We start from the raw sequence: 18,470 nt of genomic DNA on the forward strand, positions 1-18,470 counted from the left end.
CGTGCTTTTGTCCTTTATTTTAACAGAAAGAGTAATTTTCTTTAACAGGATGGATAATAACTGAATTTTAGATTGATTGTCTTGAGTTTTCACAAGACAATCAAGCTATACCACAGGTTTATGAGCACAATCTTCAGCAAAATCAGCACTTCTTCATTTTTCATTTTATGTTTTTTCTGTCTTACAAAAGTGAAGCAAGGCCACAGATGTTTGGGGTTAGATTTAAGAATGTAACAAGAGAGCACTGTGTCACAGGTGGCTCACATGGGATAGAAACAAATGTATTATTTGTTATCAATTGCCTGACCCCTTTATTTAACCCTTTATCAGGCAAAGAACTATATTTGGTAACTTCAGTGGATATCAAAATGAGGTCCCCATGTCTCTCTGTTTGGTCATAGAACCACATGGATTGGCATCTGACCAATCAGTATGATAATATAATAATATTACCTTTATTGAATTGACCTCCAATGTAAGAATGAAAAATTTAGAGAAAAAAATCAGCAAGAAACATTCGTACAAACAAAGTTGAAGTAATATTTCGAGAAAAAAGGTGCAAATTTACTAGATTAAAGTGGCAAATCTACAAGAAAAAAGTTGCAGATTTACGAGATTTAAAGTGGCAAATCTCTGCGAAAAAATTTGCAGATTTACGAGAAAAAAGTGGGGGAAAAAGCAACTTTTTTCTCGCAGATTCACCACTTTTTCCTCAAAATATTACCCAACTCCCCCGTGTCCATATATATACATTTTTTTTACACATTCTGCCTGTATGAAATATCCTCCAATATTCTCTAGGGTTGAAATTTGCAAGTATTTCAATGAGTGCCCTATAAAGGGTTAAAGCTGTTTTAATCAGCATTTTTAAAATAACAAAAGGGTGAAATTACTTCTTGTCTGTATAGTTCCAGTGACAAACCCAAACAAGCAGAATAATCAGCTGACTCTGCTCTTCCCCTTCAGATCTACTTGTTGTTTATGTTCTGTGGCTTTATAGTCTCACTGCTTTAATCACGGCTGTGTAGCACTAAATAGCAAACACAGAACTCACAGCATTCAGCAGCTAAACAACACGACTTCACAAACAAGGTTATAATAGTTTTGGATTTTTCATTAGTTTTAGTTTTAATTTTGTTGTGAATTTTTGTTTTCAAATTCAGTTAGTTTTAGTGACTAGTTTTAGAGTGAGTTTTCTAGTTTTAGTTTAGTTTATATTTTTTGAAAATGCTTAGTTTTAGTTTAGTTTTTATTAGTTTTAGTTTTTTTGTAATGGGGTATTTGTTGGGTGCGTGATTCAAGGAGGCCATAATAAATGTTTCCTTTAGTTCCTTTGGTTTATCATCTCAGCCCCAATAAGGTTATTAACTCTTACAGTTCTGGGTGTTTTGAATTTTGGTTCCAGTCTCAGTAAACATATTTACCATGTGTTGCATGTTCAAATAAATACACTGAATTATGAATGAAAAAAGTTGACAAAAACGAAAACAGGACATTTTCACTATAATTTTAGTTAGTTTTAGTTAGTTTAGTAACCACAAAATACAGTTTCAGTTAGTTATGGTTTTTTTAAAAACTCTAGTTTTTATTTTTATTTCAGTTAACGAAAATGTTTTTTCAATTCTAGTTTTCGTTATTTCGTTAGTTTTCGTTAACTATAATAACCTTGTTCACCAATCACGAGTGTCCTACCTGGCAAGCCTTTTGCCCATTTGACCACTTTGACCAGTTGTCGCTCTCCCAGCTCGTTGAGGCTGGTGAGCAGCGTGTCGGCCGAGTCCGGCTGGCAGTAGTCGTGGCCTGCGTTCACCACCTCGGGCTCAATGGACTCCAGGATGTTGAGAAAGACCTGATGGGAGTTGAAGTTCAGGCCTGATTTTGGAGAGATCTTCTGGACCTCTGAAGGGTCCTGAAGTGGATGATCCTCTTCAGGATTTTTCTGTTGTCCAATCTTCTTCAGTTTACGAGCTAAAAAAATGTAACAAATTAAGAATCAGTACATTTATTATGTATTACGTGAAGGAAATTTGGTGTTTCCTGCATGGTGGGACATGAGTTACACTGTAAAAAATGTCTGTAGATTTTACGGTGAAAAACTGCTAAACCATGACAGTAAAAGACGTAATAATGGGTTAATTCAGTTTCAGTAACAATGAAACACCGTAAATGTATATATCAGCCAAAACAGTATTTTTTACAGTTTTATTTTTAATTTTTAAATACATTATTCCACTGTAAAGACACTGGCATCGTGTTTGTAGCAAAAATATACTGTAATATATATATACAAGCCATCACTGGAATTTCCGCATTTGTTTTTGTAAAAAAAACTTTTTCTGACTGTTAAATGAGCTAAACACCATATCTCTAACAAAAATATACTGTAATATTTAATGGTAAAGTCTCTAATTTATGCAGCATTTATACAATATTTTCTTGTCAATTATATGGCAGAACAGTGTTTCTTTTGATGGAAAAAGTTTTATTTTTTTACGGTAAAATATGGAATAAAATGGCAATCTTAAACGGGCAATCAAGAGTGCTAATATCATTTTACTGCAATATTATAAAAAGTTGCACCGGATTTATTACAGTAAAGCTCTGGCAACCACAGCTGCGGGGTTTTTTTTAAAGTGTAGGCGGTGACCTACTTGATATTCAAGACGCAAGGCATTGTGGGAACTGACTCTGTGAACTCTGTCCTGATGTGATGTATAGGGCCACATTAAGGGCTTACTGAAGAATCAATGCTGGGAACTACAACAGACATAAGTTGTGCGGTGTATGGGGTTCTGTTGTACTGTAAAAGAGCCATTCGGGATTGTGCGGTGTATGGAACACGAATGTGCTAATAAAACTTGCTGAACAGAGTATTGAGTGCTTTGTGTTTGCCCAGCTCACCCATTAACTTAGTGCAGTTGTCAAAACTGCCACAACAATTATTATAATTATGTTTATTTATTTATTTTTAATCACACAACTAGCTAACTAGCATGCCTGGGCCCCATTCCAGGTAGAAGGTTCAACAAATTCTGAGTCTAGGGTTAACATAGTTAGAGTTTTGGTCTTCAATCATGTGTTTTGTAATCTACACTGTAATCTAAAGAGTTAGACATTTATTGTATTATTTTACAGGTTTTGCAAATGCCATTAAAAAAAGGAAATTCCTTCTTTTTGCCAAACACTTACCATCACATTACAGTAAAAAGGTGTTTTTACTTTTTTATTTATTATATACTAAAAGACATATTTTACTAAAGAGTTCACCTATCCTTGCTCTAAAACAATGGTTCTTAAAGTTTGATAACTGAATGCAAATTTACAGAGGCAACAAATGCTGTAGTGTATTAAAAGTAAGCTTGTGGATAATTAGATGCATTAATTTCAAGTCACATTTAAGAGCCACACAAAAGAGTTTTTGAGAGTTGCTGTAGACCTGTGTGGCATTTTGTTGCTATACACGTATAAGACTGTCTGCCTTTGACTTTAAGGTCTTTTATTACACAACTAGACCCGTTACAGCTAAATTACCAGATCAGTGGTGGAAAAAGTGTTCAGGTCCCTTACTTCAGTAAAAGTACTAATACCACACTGTCAAATTACTCCACAACAAGTATACATGCATCAAATGTAAAAGTACTCGTTATGCAGAACGGACCCACTTATATTGTTTTATGTATTCCAAATATATTATTAGATCGTTATCTTTTATGTGTATGTAAGCAGTGTTTTAATTGTGTAAAGATAGGGCTCATTTTAACGACTTAATATGCTGTTATGTGGTTTAATGTATCATGTTTTTGTGTTAAATATTGACCAGAAAAATAACTAAAGCTGGCAGCTTAAAGTAGTAAAAAGTAGAATATTTACCTCAAAATGTAGTGGAGTAGAAGTATAAAGTTACATAAAATACAAGTACAAGTAATTACTGAGATTCTTCTTTCCAAATCATCTGCTAGAAATGTCTCATACTGGAAACTGTGGGTTTTAAGTAACCTTCTGGGGCAAATATCAATTTTAACCAACAATACTTAGTCTGATCTACTAATAGCAGCGAACTTATTGTATCATATTCCATTTGAAAGAAAACTCTATGAACAGATGGGTCTCATCTGGTGGAAAGGCCTGTGGTTATCATACATGAAAGCTACCAGTTGATGTGGACGTGTTTCCCCTCTTATTACATTTTTTTCCCCCAAAAAAATGTTTGAAAATACATCCCAGAAGCATACCACTCACTAAAACATATATATTTGCCTTACATTTGTGTTTCACTGCAAAGCAAACAGGGATTAAAAGACAACAAAAGGCTGTAAATGAAAAATACTGTGTTTAAAAAAAACCCATCCTGCTCCATCTTGAGCAATGACAAAACTGCAATTTCTTTCCACATGGAAGTCTGGAGGCAGCTGCTCCATATGACAACCTGCACTTAGAACTAAATTGTAGCCAGGTCTTTGATTTGAGCGTAGACTGCTGCGTACAGTAAGTAGTAATACAACCAGAACAGATATATCATATTCTGCTAAACATCTGCCAGATACATTTAGTTTAAGACCACCAAGCGTTCACTGCAGCTCAATAACTGCCTGTTTTATTTCCACAAGTTGTAGAGCGATGAAGCTCCGGCTCAGCCTGTTATTTCAGAATGACAGCTCTGCTGGAGGGTGAGTGACACATATAAATGGTGACTGAGTGAAGCGAAAAACAGACATTTGTCTTGTTCAGTTTGTTATAGACAGCAGGAAGGATGTGCTCTTTAAAATTAGCAGAATTCAATTTATTTCACAAGCTGTTTTAGATTTAAAGGGGACATATTACGGCAATTTTCAGGTGTGTTATCATTTATACGAGTGTTTCACTAATCGAAATATTCAATTGAAAACTCTACAAAGACAACATATTTAATGTTCAAACTGATGAACATACTTTTTTAAATATATAAATATACACTCTGAATTCTGAATTTGATCCTTTCTGTTTTTATTTTCTAACTTTTTTTAAATCTGTGTTGTAGATGGTCGTTATCAGCACATTCAATGGCTGGTTGCTGTTGCGTTACATATCACTTTTGCCTGTTTTACGCTTAAAAAAATACTGCATAGGTTTAAAAAAAAAAAGTGGGGACATTTAGGGAAAACACTATGGTTTGGATTAACCCTCTGAACCCCACAAATGTATGTGAAACTTAGGATTTCTTTAAGAAATGGCCAAAAATACACTGTAAAAAATATATTCATGACACTTGGACCTCGAAAAGTGTTGTAAATACCAATTAAATTTTATTCCAATTGAAAAAAAATAATTCAGAGAAATTAAATTTGTTAGTTTTATTCTTCTTTGATTTATGTCATTTATGTCGACTGTGTTATTCTGCACAAAATACATTTTGAGTCGTGCATAAGTGCCCTTATGCAGCTTCATTAAAGGTTTATTAAATACCTAAAATTAAATCAGTTTTAAAATTATGAATTGGCAAAACTTCATGGTTAAGTTTAATTCAAATTTAACCACAATTTGCACCTGTGTATGTACAAGTGTATTACGGGTTTCTTTGAAATATCTTAATATGCTTTCAAAAAATACAAGTTGGAATAATTTAGTTTTCAGACACATTCCTCTGATAATTATAGTTTAATTTTTTATTGGGACATGTTTAGAAGAGATTGATTTCTAAAGTTTTAAGAAAATATACTCTTTCTCTGTCAAGTATAAATCACATTGTCACTATTGAACTTTAAGAGGTCAGTAAAAACAAAGACGCTCAACATATGAGGCAACATTTTATTTCTTTAAACAATTATATCAATGTTGCCTGACTGAAAAAAGTAACTCTTAATTTTAATGCAATTGTCTCTTGCAGCTTGTGTGGAGAACGTCTCATTAAATCTGCAGCCTGGCTTCCCAGTTCAGTTGGATAAATATTGAATTGCCAGTTATAGACACGACTTAAGTCTCTCTCAAAAGCAGCAGGGGTTGAAAGACAATTGCAGGTTATATAAGACAGATAATTGGCAAGTCTCACATTTACATGTCTGATCCGATAACAAACATTTCAAATAAAAATGGTTAATTAAAAATTCCTCTCTGGGATTCTCAATTGTGACACAGGCAGACATCTAATCTTTGCAGAGCACAGAGTAAATAGGTTGGGTTGAGCTAACCTTAAGATCCCCAATGCTTGAGATGAAGCCAATATAAACAGGAGGTTGACATCCACACGCTGGATTCAAGGTTTTAGCTACACTCCGATTGCATTCAGAGAAACAATTAAATAGTGAAGATGTTGTGAACTATCTGGCTGAGCAGCACGCTGAGCTGTGGCGTCAGAATCAGAGACTGTTTCCAGCTAAAACTGACCTCCGGTGAATAAGCTGCAGACTCTCACTCAAACCAAACTGCACATGTATAATTTATTGGACATTTTCTCCTCAATATATTCACATTTTTGGTCCCCTTCTCTCTTTATCATTAAATTTGCCTACTTTTTAAGAAAAGTTTTTTTTACCAGACTTTTTATTTAGAGAAACACGTCTCACACGACAGTAAGACTACAAACATGTGATCTTACAGGTATTACAAAATATATTTTTCTCTATGGATGGATGGATATGTCTTATTTTTTATTCTTTATTCTGTTTTTATATCTATATGTCTGTATCTTGAGCTGCTGGTGACTTAATTTCCCCACTGCGGGATGAATAAAGTCTTATCAAACATTTTTGATACAACGTTTTACTTTTACATCACACCAACTATTTATTGAAAGCCTGTTAATAGACCAAAATAAAAAAACAGATATTCTATTCAGATAAGCATGAATGAAGCTAGTTTGATGATCAAACAATAATTTTAGTAATTTCTTAAGAAATAAATACTGAAGAGGTCCGGTTCTGGCAAACTTCAAATTTTATAAACCTATCATACCGTTCCTTTCCTGTAAAAAAAAAACAAAACAAAAAAAAAAAACGTTTGTGATAAACTGAAGGATGAAGTGTTCCTTTATGTGTTGAGAAAATTTGCCTATTTTTTAAGAACATTTTTTTTTACTAGACTTTTTATTTAGAGAAACACGTCTTACACGACAGTAAGACTACAAACATGTGATCTTACAGGTTTAAAACTACCCAGCAGCAATATGTTAAACATCTAAAGCAGCAGTTCCCAAACTTTTTCAGCCGTGCACCCCCTTCTATGTCCCAACCGGGTTGACCCCCCCCCCAATCCCCCACACCTTCAAAAAACAAAATGCAATAAGAGTTTTTATAGCCATATTAAAGGTGGAGGATGATGACAGGCTCAGGATCAGAGGCAGAAAGCAGATCAGTTGGGAAAATGTTATAATATTGAACAAAAATATTGCGTTGAACAAAAATTGCAGCAAATTTAAATGAGCGTGGAGTGAACACAACCCCGTCATCATAACACAGGCTGGAAAAATGATACAAGAACAAAAAGCTAACTTCTTCTACGCTTCATTATAAGATCAAAAACAACCAAAAATAGATGCAAAAATGACCAAAGATGACACAAAATTATCAAAATAGACACAAATTGACCAAAAATACATGTAAAAATTACCAAACAACCAAAAAATAGATGCAAAAATGACCAAAATAGATGCAAAAATGACCAAAACAGATGCAAAAATGAAATGTAATTGTGTCATTATCAGACCGCCATTACATTTTTCATCTCGCGCACCCCCTAGCAGCAGCTCACGCACCCCCAGGGGTCCACGCACCACACTTTGGGAATCCCTGATCTAAAGCAACATATACATAAATGTAGCAGTAATATCAAACCACTCAAACCATGTGCAGTTTGGTTTGAGTGAGAGTCTGCAGCTTATTCACCGGAGGTCAGTTTTAGCTGGAAACAGTCTCTGATACTGACGCCACAGCTCAGCGTGCTGCTCAGCCTTATGCAGATAGTGTATAATTTATTGGACATTTTCTCCTCAATATATTCACATTTTTGGTCCGCTTCTCTCTTTATCATTACCCGTCTCATCACTATCGTAATCACTGTCTTCAGCTTAATCTTTTCAGGGTGCCAGGTACGACTTGATTGCACCAAAAAAGAAACCATGAAGGGTCAGTGTAGCACTTTCTCCTCCTCTTGAAATGTCTTTTTGTAATGTGCGCCTTTGCAGATCCCACTTTAGTCTCACTTTGGTTTCCAAGTTGTAGATGTCATTACATCATTAGCTCAGCAATGTAAGTTGAGGCATGAGTGAGCAGAGTGTCTGACTCAAAGACCGAGAGAAGTAAAAAATGTCTGATAAAACCTTTCACAAAGTCTCCTGTCATTTTTCCTGCTTTTCTTCTTAATGTTATGGCTATATTAATGGTAATAATACTCTGAATAAGGCCAGTTTTTATGAAACAACCTGAAGCAGGTCTGCAAATGCTAGAAATGTTTAATTATCACATCAAACTAAATATCAAAGGCCAGAATATTTGCTTGGAATCACAAATTGTAGTTTGTCTGAAAAATGCAAAACTGCTTGTTACTTAACTTGATAGATATTTATGAAAATCCAGAGCCATTAACTCATAATTATGGTTATACTTTGTTCAACTTAACACCAACCATTAACAGCTCATACTTTCTTTTCAGCCCTTATTTATTTTATGATATATGTAGTAGACTTTTGGCAGCATCCCCTTAATTATTCACAATAGAAGAAACTTAGAATTATTTACTAGTTATTAATTCATAACCCAATTCTACATGTTTTTTCACCCCCTTATACTATACTATGTATATCCTCTGCATATATATATATATATATATATATATATATATATGTATATGTAAATATATGTATTCATTGATGTTCATATTACTACATACAACAACCCATTTAACATGCTAAGATATATTTTTGGTAACACTTTACAATAACCATCATTTATAAATGGTAAACAGGTAGTTTATTAATGTTTAATCATCATTTATAAACCGTATATAGGCCATTTAGAATGGTGAATAGAAAATGTAATAATGTTGAACTATAATTTATAAATGCCAAATAGATTACTTTACCATAAACAAACATAATTATTAGTTTATTAATAGCTTTACACTCGTTATAACATTTTTAACACCATATTAAGTATGCAAATGATTTCAAAATTATTCTTATGCCTTTAAGAAATTGCTTGAAAACATTTAAAGATTAAATATGTATAGAATTTTGTAAATGGTTAATAATAATTGGTTTATAAACCATCTATAAACATCACTTAGATGGTTATTGTAAAGTGTTACCATATTTTTCTCTATGTATGGATGGATGGATATGTCTTATTTTTTATTCTTTATTCTGTTTTTATATCTATATGTCTGTATCTTGAGCTGCTGGTGACTTAATTTCCCCACTGCGGGATGAATAAAGTCTTATCAAACATTTTTGATACAACGTTTTACTTTTACATCACACCAACTATTTATTGAAAGCCTGTTAATAGACCAAAAAAAAAAAAACAGATATTCTATTCAGATAAGCATGAATGAAGCTAGTTTGGTGATCAAACAATAATTTTAGTCATTTCTTAAGAAATAAATCGTGAAGAGGTCCAGTTCTGGCAAACGTAAAATTTCAAAATCATACCGTTCCTTTCCTGCAAAAAAACTAACAAAAAAAAACAAATTTTGTGATAAACTGAAGGATGAAGTGTTCCTTTATGTGTTGAGAAAAATTGCCTATTTTTTAAGAAAAGTTTTTTTACCAGACTTTTTATTTAGAGAAACACGTCTCACACGACAGTAAGATTACAAACATGTGATCTTACAGGTTTAAAACTACCCAGCAGCAATATGTTAAACATCTAAAGCAGGGGTGTCAAACTCTGGCCCGCGGGCCAAATTTGGCCCGCAGTGTAATTTTATTTGGCCCGCAAGATAATACCAAATTATTATCTTATTACTTATTACTATAAAAGCTGACCCGCCGGTATTATACGGCGCATTTACCGCTAATACTACAAATCCCACAATGCCCTGCTGTTGTTTTGGCGCGTCAATCAGTCGTCATAGCAACCTCAAGCTAGAGCTGTCTCCTAGCAACCCCTTCCCAAAAATGGAGAAAAGAAAGGCAGAATTTTTTAACCTGTTGAAAAAGTTTATTCTGATATTTAAATCAGAAGGATGCAAATAGAAAAGAGGCTTTTTATTTAATTTTTATTTAATAAATTAACGACATTGATGTGTTTTTTATTTGAAATTTGATTTTGCATGTCTGCACTATTTAGTTATATATTGTATGTTTATAAGCGTTGCTGGTTCCATATTTAATGTTAAAGCAAAACATGTTTGGTATATATTAAAAGGTTTATTTGTTCAATGTTGGCCCGCGATTTTATTCAAGTTTTAAATTTTGGCCCATTGTGTATTTGAGTTTGACACCCCTGATCTAAAGCAACATATACATAAATGGGTAACACTTTACAATAACCATCATTTATAAATGGTAAACAGATAGTTTGTTAATGTTTAATCATCATTTATAAACCATATATAGGCCATTTAGAATTGTAAATACATAATTTATTAATGTTTAACTAACTACATCATTTATAAATGGCAAATAGATGGTATATTAATGTACGTTTATAGTCACTTTACCATTAACAAACAATTGAATTGTAATTAATAGTTTATTAATAGTTTTAGTTGCACTCATTTTAACATTTTTAACACCATATTAAGTATATTAATGGTTTTTGAAATGATTCATATCACTTGAAGAAATTGTTTTTTTAAGATTAAATATGTATAGCACTTTGTTAATGTTAATAATTGGTTTATAAACCATCTATAAACATTATTTAGTTGGTTATTGTAAAGTGTTACCCATAAATGTAGCAGTAATATCAAACCAAATACATCTTATTCAATAATAAAACACTAATAGGGACCCTTTTTATGCAGAATGAGAACATTTAACTAGGGTTTCAAATACAATTTTTTCTATTTTCTCATCTGATAATGGTTCTTTTAGTTAAGTTAATGACTTTTCCCTGCTGCTGAACTGTAATGCAAAGTGCAGCCGCAGAGCTCAGAGTTCAGTGATTCTCAGAGACTTTAGTATTGAGTCATTCTTTTGAATTTACGAGCAGGCAGAAGTGTCTGCAGGGCAGATAAAACAGGCTGCAGGGTTTAGAAATGCTTTGGCATCCCCCAGAACAAAAGGACCTTTAAATCAACTAAAAATGAAACGTTAATGTCAAAACAAAAATCTGGTAGGCTTGCCCTACAATAAACAAACTAAAATGTGGTAGAACTGTCTGCTCAGAGAGTCCAAAAATGCAGTATAAGCCTTGTGGCATGATCATAACCATGCATAAAGAGATTTATGAATCACATAAATACATCATGTTGTAATAAACACGACTGCTGTGCTGCAGACTGTGTTACTGAACGATAGGATGTGTTTTTCAATGAGTAATAGATTTAAACTGACAGTGGAATAAAGGCAGTCACAGATCACTGCACTGACTTTTTTTCCATTAAGAAGTTGGAGGACAATGGTAGCTTGTGTTAGTTAATGATTGAGCAAACACCCACTCACTGGTGTTGAAATGGAAGCTGAAGTGCTTTTGGGCACACGTCTCATATGTGTTGAAGTGTACACTTCACGTTAGAGAAGCTATTCTCAACCTTTGGGTCGGGACCCCAATTGGGGTCGCGAGATGATTTCTGGGGGTCGCCAAATCATTTTGGAAGTCAGCTCTGTCTCCACTGTGTTAAAGTGTTCATGTATTTTAGTCTTTTTGGTCACTTAATGTCTTTTTTTTGGTCATTTTGTGTCTTTTTTTGGTCATTTTGTGTCTTTTTTGGTCATTTTGTTTCCTTTTTTTGGTCATTTTGTGTCTTTTTTGGTCATTTTGTGTCTTTTCTGGTCATTTTGTGTCTTTTTTGGTCATTTTGTGTCTTTTTTTGGTCATTTTGTGTCTTTTTTTGTCATTTTGTGTCTTTTTTTGGTCACTTTGTGTCATTTTGTGTCTTTTTTTGATCATTTTGTGGTCAATCTGTGTCTTTTTTGGTCATTTTGTTTCCTTTTTTTGGTAATTTTGTGTCTTTTCTGGTCATTTCGTGTCTTTTTTTGTCATTTTGTGTCTTTTTTTGGTCGTTTTGTGTCTTTTTTTGGTCATTTTGTGTCTTTTTTTGTCATTTTGTGTCTTTTTTTTGGTCACTTTGTGTCATTTTTGTCGTTTTTTATCATTTTGTGGTCAATTTGTGTCTTTTTTGGTCATTTTGTTTCCTTTTTTTGGTCATTTTGTTTCTTTTTTGAGTGATCTGAACTGTGCGTGTGAGATTGTGTGTCGCGAGATGATTTCTGGGGGTCGCCAAATCATTTTGGAAGTCAGCTCTGTCTCCACTGTGTTAAAGTGTTCATGTATTTTAGTCTTTTTGGTCACTTAATGTCTTTTTTTTTTGGTCATTTTGTGTCTTTTTTGGTCATTTTGTGTCTTTTTTTGGTCATTTTGTGTCTTTTTTTGATCATTTTGTGGTCAATTTGTGTCTTTTTTGGTCATTTTGTTTCCTTTTTTTGGTCATTTTGTTTCTTTTTTGGGTGATCTGAACTGTACGTGTGAGATTGTGTTCAGTGAGCGGGGGTCACGGACAACATGCATGTTAAATTGGGGGTCACGACTCAAAAAGCTTGAGAACTACTGCGTTAGAGAAGCCTCATGACGGTCAGGGGTTGAGTTTTAGTTTAAAAAAAACTGTTTGATCAGATCTGTGCGATGTGTTTGTGGTTGTGCAGCGAGCTTCCCTCGGGTCGCTGCAGAAGAGATCATCGTTTGGCAACAGTCGCTCCCTGTTTGGCATCTATTTGTGGAAGTAATTAACATTCCAGGAATAATATGGAATTTAAATTATCAAAACGAAACCAATTTCTCATATCTATGCTTTTCAATTCTGAACAGATGCCAAACTCAACAAGCACAATATTCCAAACTACACTGTTAAAAATCTTTGTAGAAATAACAGTAAAACACTGCCAAATACATCAGAAATAGGGCGTAAAATAAAAAATTGGATACCACCATATTAGACACTTTTAATTAATCAAAATCAAATCAAAGAATAGCACAAAACTTTTACTTTTTTTCTGCCATAAAGTGGAAGAAACACTGTAAAAATATAACATTTTCATGCAAAATTTATGGAGAAATACCATGATGTGTGAATGAATGACACAATTACCCTAAAAATAACAGGAATACTCAGTCTAAATTAGAGTTTTTGCTGATATTTACATTTAAATTTAGAATACAAAATCCACTCACTGTAATTTTTACGGTGAAGTTCTGGCAAATTAAACAGATTTTTTTTTACAGTGTATGAGGAGTGAAACAAAAAATCAAATCTTAATGTTACAAACTTAATAATTTAATTAATACAACTGCAGATACTTTTCAAAATCCAATTAGTCTCACTTTAAAGCTGGCTTTTTCAGTATGTTATGACTGCAAGTATTTTAAGTAAAAACCCTCTGGGATAATAAGGCCAAATGTATAATTTTTCCGCCTCCACTTCTAAAAAATGATTGTCATAAATTTTCCTGTGAAACGCTGCGAGTGAATTACATGTCCAGGATGATAAGTGAATGGAGGCTCTTCTCAGCCACAACTAGAAAAGGTGTGCCTTTTTACCTACAATCGCAGCATTAGATCACATTTTCCCTCCATGGGTTTGTCAGTGACTGGTGGCAAAAATTACCAGCATGTCTGCCGCTTTAATTCACATGTCTCATGTCAGCTTTGTGCTTCCAGTACAATTTTCACCGTTAACAGAATGAGAAAATGGAAGAGAGTGAAAATTGAACACAGGACTAAAATTAGTCCACTACATGTCAATCTTTACAGCCTAATATGACGAACAGGTCTGGGTGACAGTAAGGAGAAGTGAATGGAATAGGTCTAAATTGCATGGCGGCTCAGTCAGGGGCTTGATTATCAGTAACATCCCCTATTGTGATGATGCTGCAATTGAGGAGAGCCAGCTAAGATGTGCACTGCAGAGAGAATCAAGTACTTGGTCTTGGGAAACCATTACTTTTAGGACTTAACTTTCTCTGTACTGTGTTTGTGTCATGCAGGTTGTAGTGCACAGAGTTTATTATAGTCCATACTGCACAGATATACATAATCCAGGAGATTTTTTGTCTTTCCTCTGATTTTTTTGTGCACTTCTGTCCAAGAAAATTATGAAAAACATACACTACTGGTCAAAAGTTTTAGAACACACCAACTTTTCCAGAATTTAATTGAAAATGATGCAGTTTAATGTCTCAGTGTACTCTGAAATGAATGCACATTTGCAACATTTAAAATTCTTTATTGAGCATGATAGTGTTTTGAAAGTAAAAAAAAAGATTCAAAATCACATTTTATGTTGGACTAAAGGACTAAAAAAAGACACAAAATGACCAAAAAAAGACACAAAATGACAAAAAAAAGACACCAAAAGACACAAAATGACTAAAAAAAGACACAAAATGAGCAAAAAAAGACACAAAATGACTTACAAAGACATGAAAAGAATTCAAAAATGGACAAAATAGCCCAAGACTCCATAGAGTTAAGTTGTTAACCCATTTCTTGTTCCCTGAAAAAGGCCTACTTGTATAATTCTGAAATGTAAATTATTTTTCAGTTTTGGTTAAGCTTACCTTTTTTTATTTACCTCTGGCAGTTCACCACTTACCTTTGGACCCTTTCAAGCTGTTCATTTGACTTGAACTGCTTGAATTTCAATAAAAAAAAGGAAAAATTGGGGTGTTCTAAAACTTTTGACCGGTAGTGTACAACGCTACGACAAACTGAAAAATAAAACAATCGTCTGCATTTCTTTCAAAAGCAGATTTAAATGCATCCTACCTCCGAGAGTCATTCCAACTTCAAAACACTTCCTCAGCCGACAAGATGGACAGTTCTTCCTTCTCAGCTTATCGATGGTGCAGTCGTTCTTGCTTGCACACAGGTATTTCTGTTTGCCTGCTTGGACAGAGAATTCAGAGGACACTTACATTTAATCATTCAGCAGACGCTTTTATCAAAAAGCGACTTACAGGAAGAGTAAAAGCAAACAATCAAGGTATAGTGCAGTAAGAGCTATTAGTGCTAGTGACAATTCTTTGAGGAGTAGACTTATCATGTGGTCTAGGACAGTAGTTCTCAACCTTTTTGAGTCGCGACCCCCAATTTAACATGCATGTTGTCCGCGACCCCCGCTCACTGAACACAATCTCACACGCACAGTTCAGATCACCCAAAAAAGAAACAAAATGACCAAAAAAAGACACAAATTGACCACAAAATGATCAAAAAAGACACAAAAATGACCAAAAAAGACACAAAATGACCAGAAAAGACACAAAATGACCAAAAAAAGACACAAATTGACCACAAAATGATCAAAAAAGACACTAAATGACCAAAAAAGACACAAAATGACCAGAAAAGACACAAAATGACACAAAAAAGACACAAAATTACCAGAAAAGACACAAAAGGCCCAAAAAAAGACACAAAATTACCAAAAAAATAAAATAAAATGACCAAAAAAGTCACAAATTGATCAAAAAAAGACACAAAATGACCAAAAGAAAAAGACATTAAGTGACAAAAAAGACTAAAACACATTAACACATGAACACTTTAACACAGTGGAGACAGAGCTGACTTCCAAAATGATTTGGCGACCCCCAGAAATCATCTCGCGACCCCAATTGGGGTCCCGACCCCAAGGTTGAGAACAGCTGGTCTAGGAGAGAAGATGCTCTCTGAAGAGCTGAAGGTCTTCAGGAGGTTTTTAAAGGTAGACTTACATTAACAATTTGTTAAAGGAACACTCCACCGTTTTTTCATATTAAAACATGTTATTCGGGTAAGTAAGACGAGTTGATACAGACCTCTTGCGTCTCAATGCGTGCACTCAATCGCCCTGGCGCGCGGCGCCACTTGGCTAGCACTTAGCTTAGCCCAGTTCATTCATTAGGATCCAAACAGATGGACAGTTAGAAGCGACCAAACTCCTCCACGTTTTCCCTATTTAAATACAGCTACACGAGTAGTTAAACGACCAAGTATGGCGACACAAAATAAAACGTGGCGCTTTTCTAAGCGGATAAAAAGGAGAACTATAATGTATGGCGGAATAGCACTTGGGGGCACTTCGACTCGGCGCAGTAATATCATCACTCCTGAGGGGAGAAGATTTTTCAGGAGTGTTGATATTACTGCGCCGAGTCGAAGTGCTCCCAAGTGCTATTCCGCCATACATTATACCGTATTTTCCGGACTATAAGTCGCAATTTTTTTCATAGTTTGGCCGGGGGTGCGACTTATACTCTGGAGCGACTTATGTGTGAAATTATTAACACATTATTACCGGTATATCATTTCACATGTTATTTTCACACTAAACCGCCAGAGGGCGCTCTAGGCCGAGTATGAGGATGAGTCTGACGTAAGCGACGTAGAAGAAGAAGCGCCGCATCTTCTACCTCCGGAGTTAGCGGAGTTGTTTAAAAGTGACACCGAGGATGAAGATTTCATTGGATTTTAGTTATTTGGAGTGACACGGATGGTTTGGTAAACTTCTTAGCATGTTATTTATGCTATAGTTATCTGAATAACTCTTAATATGTTATGTTAACATACCAGGCACGTTCTCAGTTGTGTCATGTAACGTAAGCATACCGTACAATTATTCAGCCTGCTGTTGCCTCTATTCTATTTTTATTTTAAATTGCCTTTCAAGATGACATGTCTGTTCTTGGTGTTGGATTTTATCAAATAAATTTCCCCCAAAAATGCGACTTATACTCCAGTGCGACTTATATATGTTTTTTCCTTCTTTATTATGCATTTTATGGCTGGTGCGACTTGTACTCCGGAGCGACTTATAGTCCGGAAAATATGGTAGTTATCCTTTTTGGATAATTTTGGATGATTTGTTTGGATCCTAATGAATGAACTGGGCTAAGCTAAGTGCTAGCCAAGTGGCGATTGAGTGCACGCATTGAGACGCAAGAGGTCTGTATCAACTCGTCTTACTTACCCGAATAACATGTTTTAATATGAAAAAACGGTGGAGTGTTCCTTTAAGAGAAAATAATCACCAAAATAGAAAAACTCAGAGTGACCCCTGAGAATTTACCTTCTGCAGCTCTTTTGAAGAAAACTTTGCAGCTGCCACAGGTGAGAGCGCCGTAATGGCAGCCAGACGCCTCGTCTGAACAGATCAAGCAGGTTCTCTGGGGCGGGAAGAAGAACTCCATGGGGAACATGTGCTCTCTGCCCGCCTCAAACCTGCAGACAAACATATGAAACAGGACGTCTATAAACCAACTACACAATAAAAGGATCTGGTGAGACAATATGTTCTAGATACAGGGGTTATGATTTAATATAACGCAATATATTGGGATACTGTAAGCACGGTGGTGTGATTTTTAAATAAATATAAAGAACACATCATGGAAAGAATATAGGTTATAGAAAGTTATTTGATAACACTTTACAATAACCATCTAAGTTATGTTTATAGATGGTTAATAAACCAAATAAACCATTTACAAAGTACTACAATAAAGTCTACATATTTATATTATAGACATATTTATACATATACATATTTATCTTTATAGATGCTTTACAACCATTTTCTTAAAGCTATATAAATCATTTGGAAATTATTAACAAATGCTTAAAATAGTGTTTAATGTTATGAGAGCAACTATAAACCGTTAATAAACATTAATAATTAGCATTTAATTGTTTGTTAATGGTAAAGTAATTATTAACTTACATTAATAAACTATATATTTACCATTTATAAATGATGGTTATTGTAAAGTGTTACCAGTTATTTTTTAATGCATCAGATCATCATTTGCATTCATCACTGTAACATCCAGCATCATATAAATACTTTTTGTGCAACCTGTTGGCCACAAACTATTAGTTAAAAAGGTAAGATTGAGTTTTTGAGAAGCAATACAGTATCATAATACATAACAGTGCAACACTTAAGTGTATCTATATTTGTATAACATCCTTATCTTTTTATTTTTCTTATTAGAAGCCGTTATTGATGTTCCCCAGGTTGGATATATCAGCACTCTGTTTAATTATCTCATTCTGTTTTGGCATTTGTTTGTATTCTGGCTTTAATACACTCAAAAAAATAACTCATTGGATGAACTCAATTAAATTATGGGCAGAATTTCCATCCAACAAATATATGCAGCCCAAACTCAAAACAAGTGCATCGATGCAATATAATGTATTTGAGTTAATGTAGCTCACTTTTTTTTTACATTTGGTCGAACTCAAATTAAAAACATGTATGTATTGTATTTAAATTGACTCATTTATGTCGAGGGGAGCTAAAATAAAGAAATTGTGTTCGTTCAACCTAAAAACATAGAATTGGAAAACTGAAAG

General features: G+C 34.2%; 1 protein-coding gene across 2 annotated transcripts in view; it reads right to left on the bottom strand.

Annotated features, from left to right (window-relative positions):
• ar (androgen receptor) overlaps positions 1-18,470 on the bottom strand; it is a 44,664-nt gene that overhangs the window by 15,262 nt on the left and 10,932 nt on the right. Inside the window, exons 2-4 of one of the 2 annotated variants that reach the window (XM_059351912.1) lie at positions 17,182-17,333; positions 14,898-15,017; positions 1,693-1,968 (exon numbers count right to left, since the gene is read on the bottom strand). In XM_059351912.1, the coding sequence (XP_059207895.1) occupies positions 1,693-1,968; positions 14,898-15,017; positions 17,182-17,333 (548 nt within the window). The remainder of the gene's footprint in view (positions 1-1,692; positions 1,969-14,897; positions 15,018-17,181; positions 17,334-18,470) is intronic. The other variant, XM_059351913.1, reaches the window with a different exon arrangement.

Source organism: Centropristis striata, chromosome 15, assembly GCF_030273125.1.
Source record: "Centropristis striata isolate RG_2023a ecotype Rhode Island chromosome 15, C.striata_1.0, whole genome shotgun sequence".
Lineage (NCBI taxonomy): Eukaryota > Metazoa > Chordata > Actinopteri > Perciformes > Serranidae > Centropristis > Centropristis striata.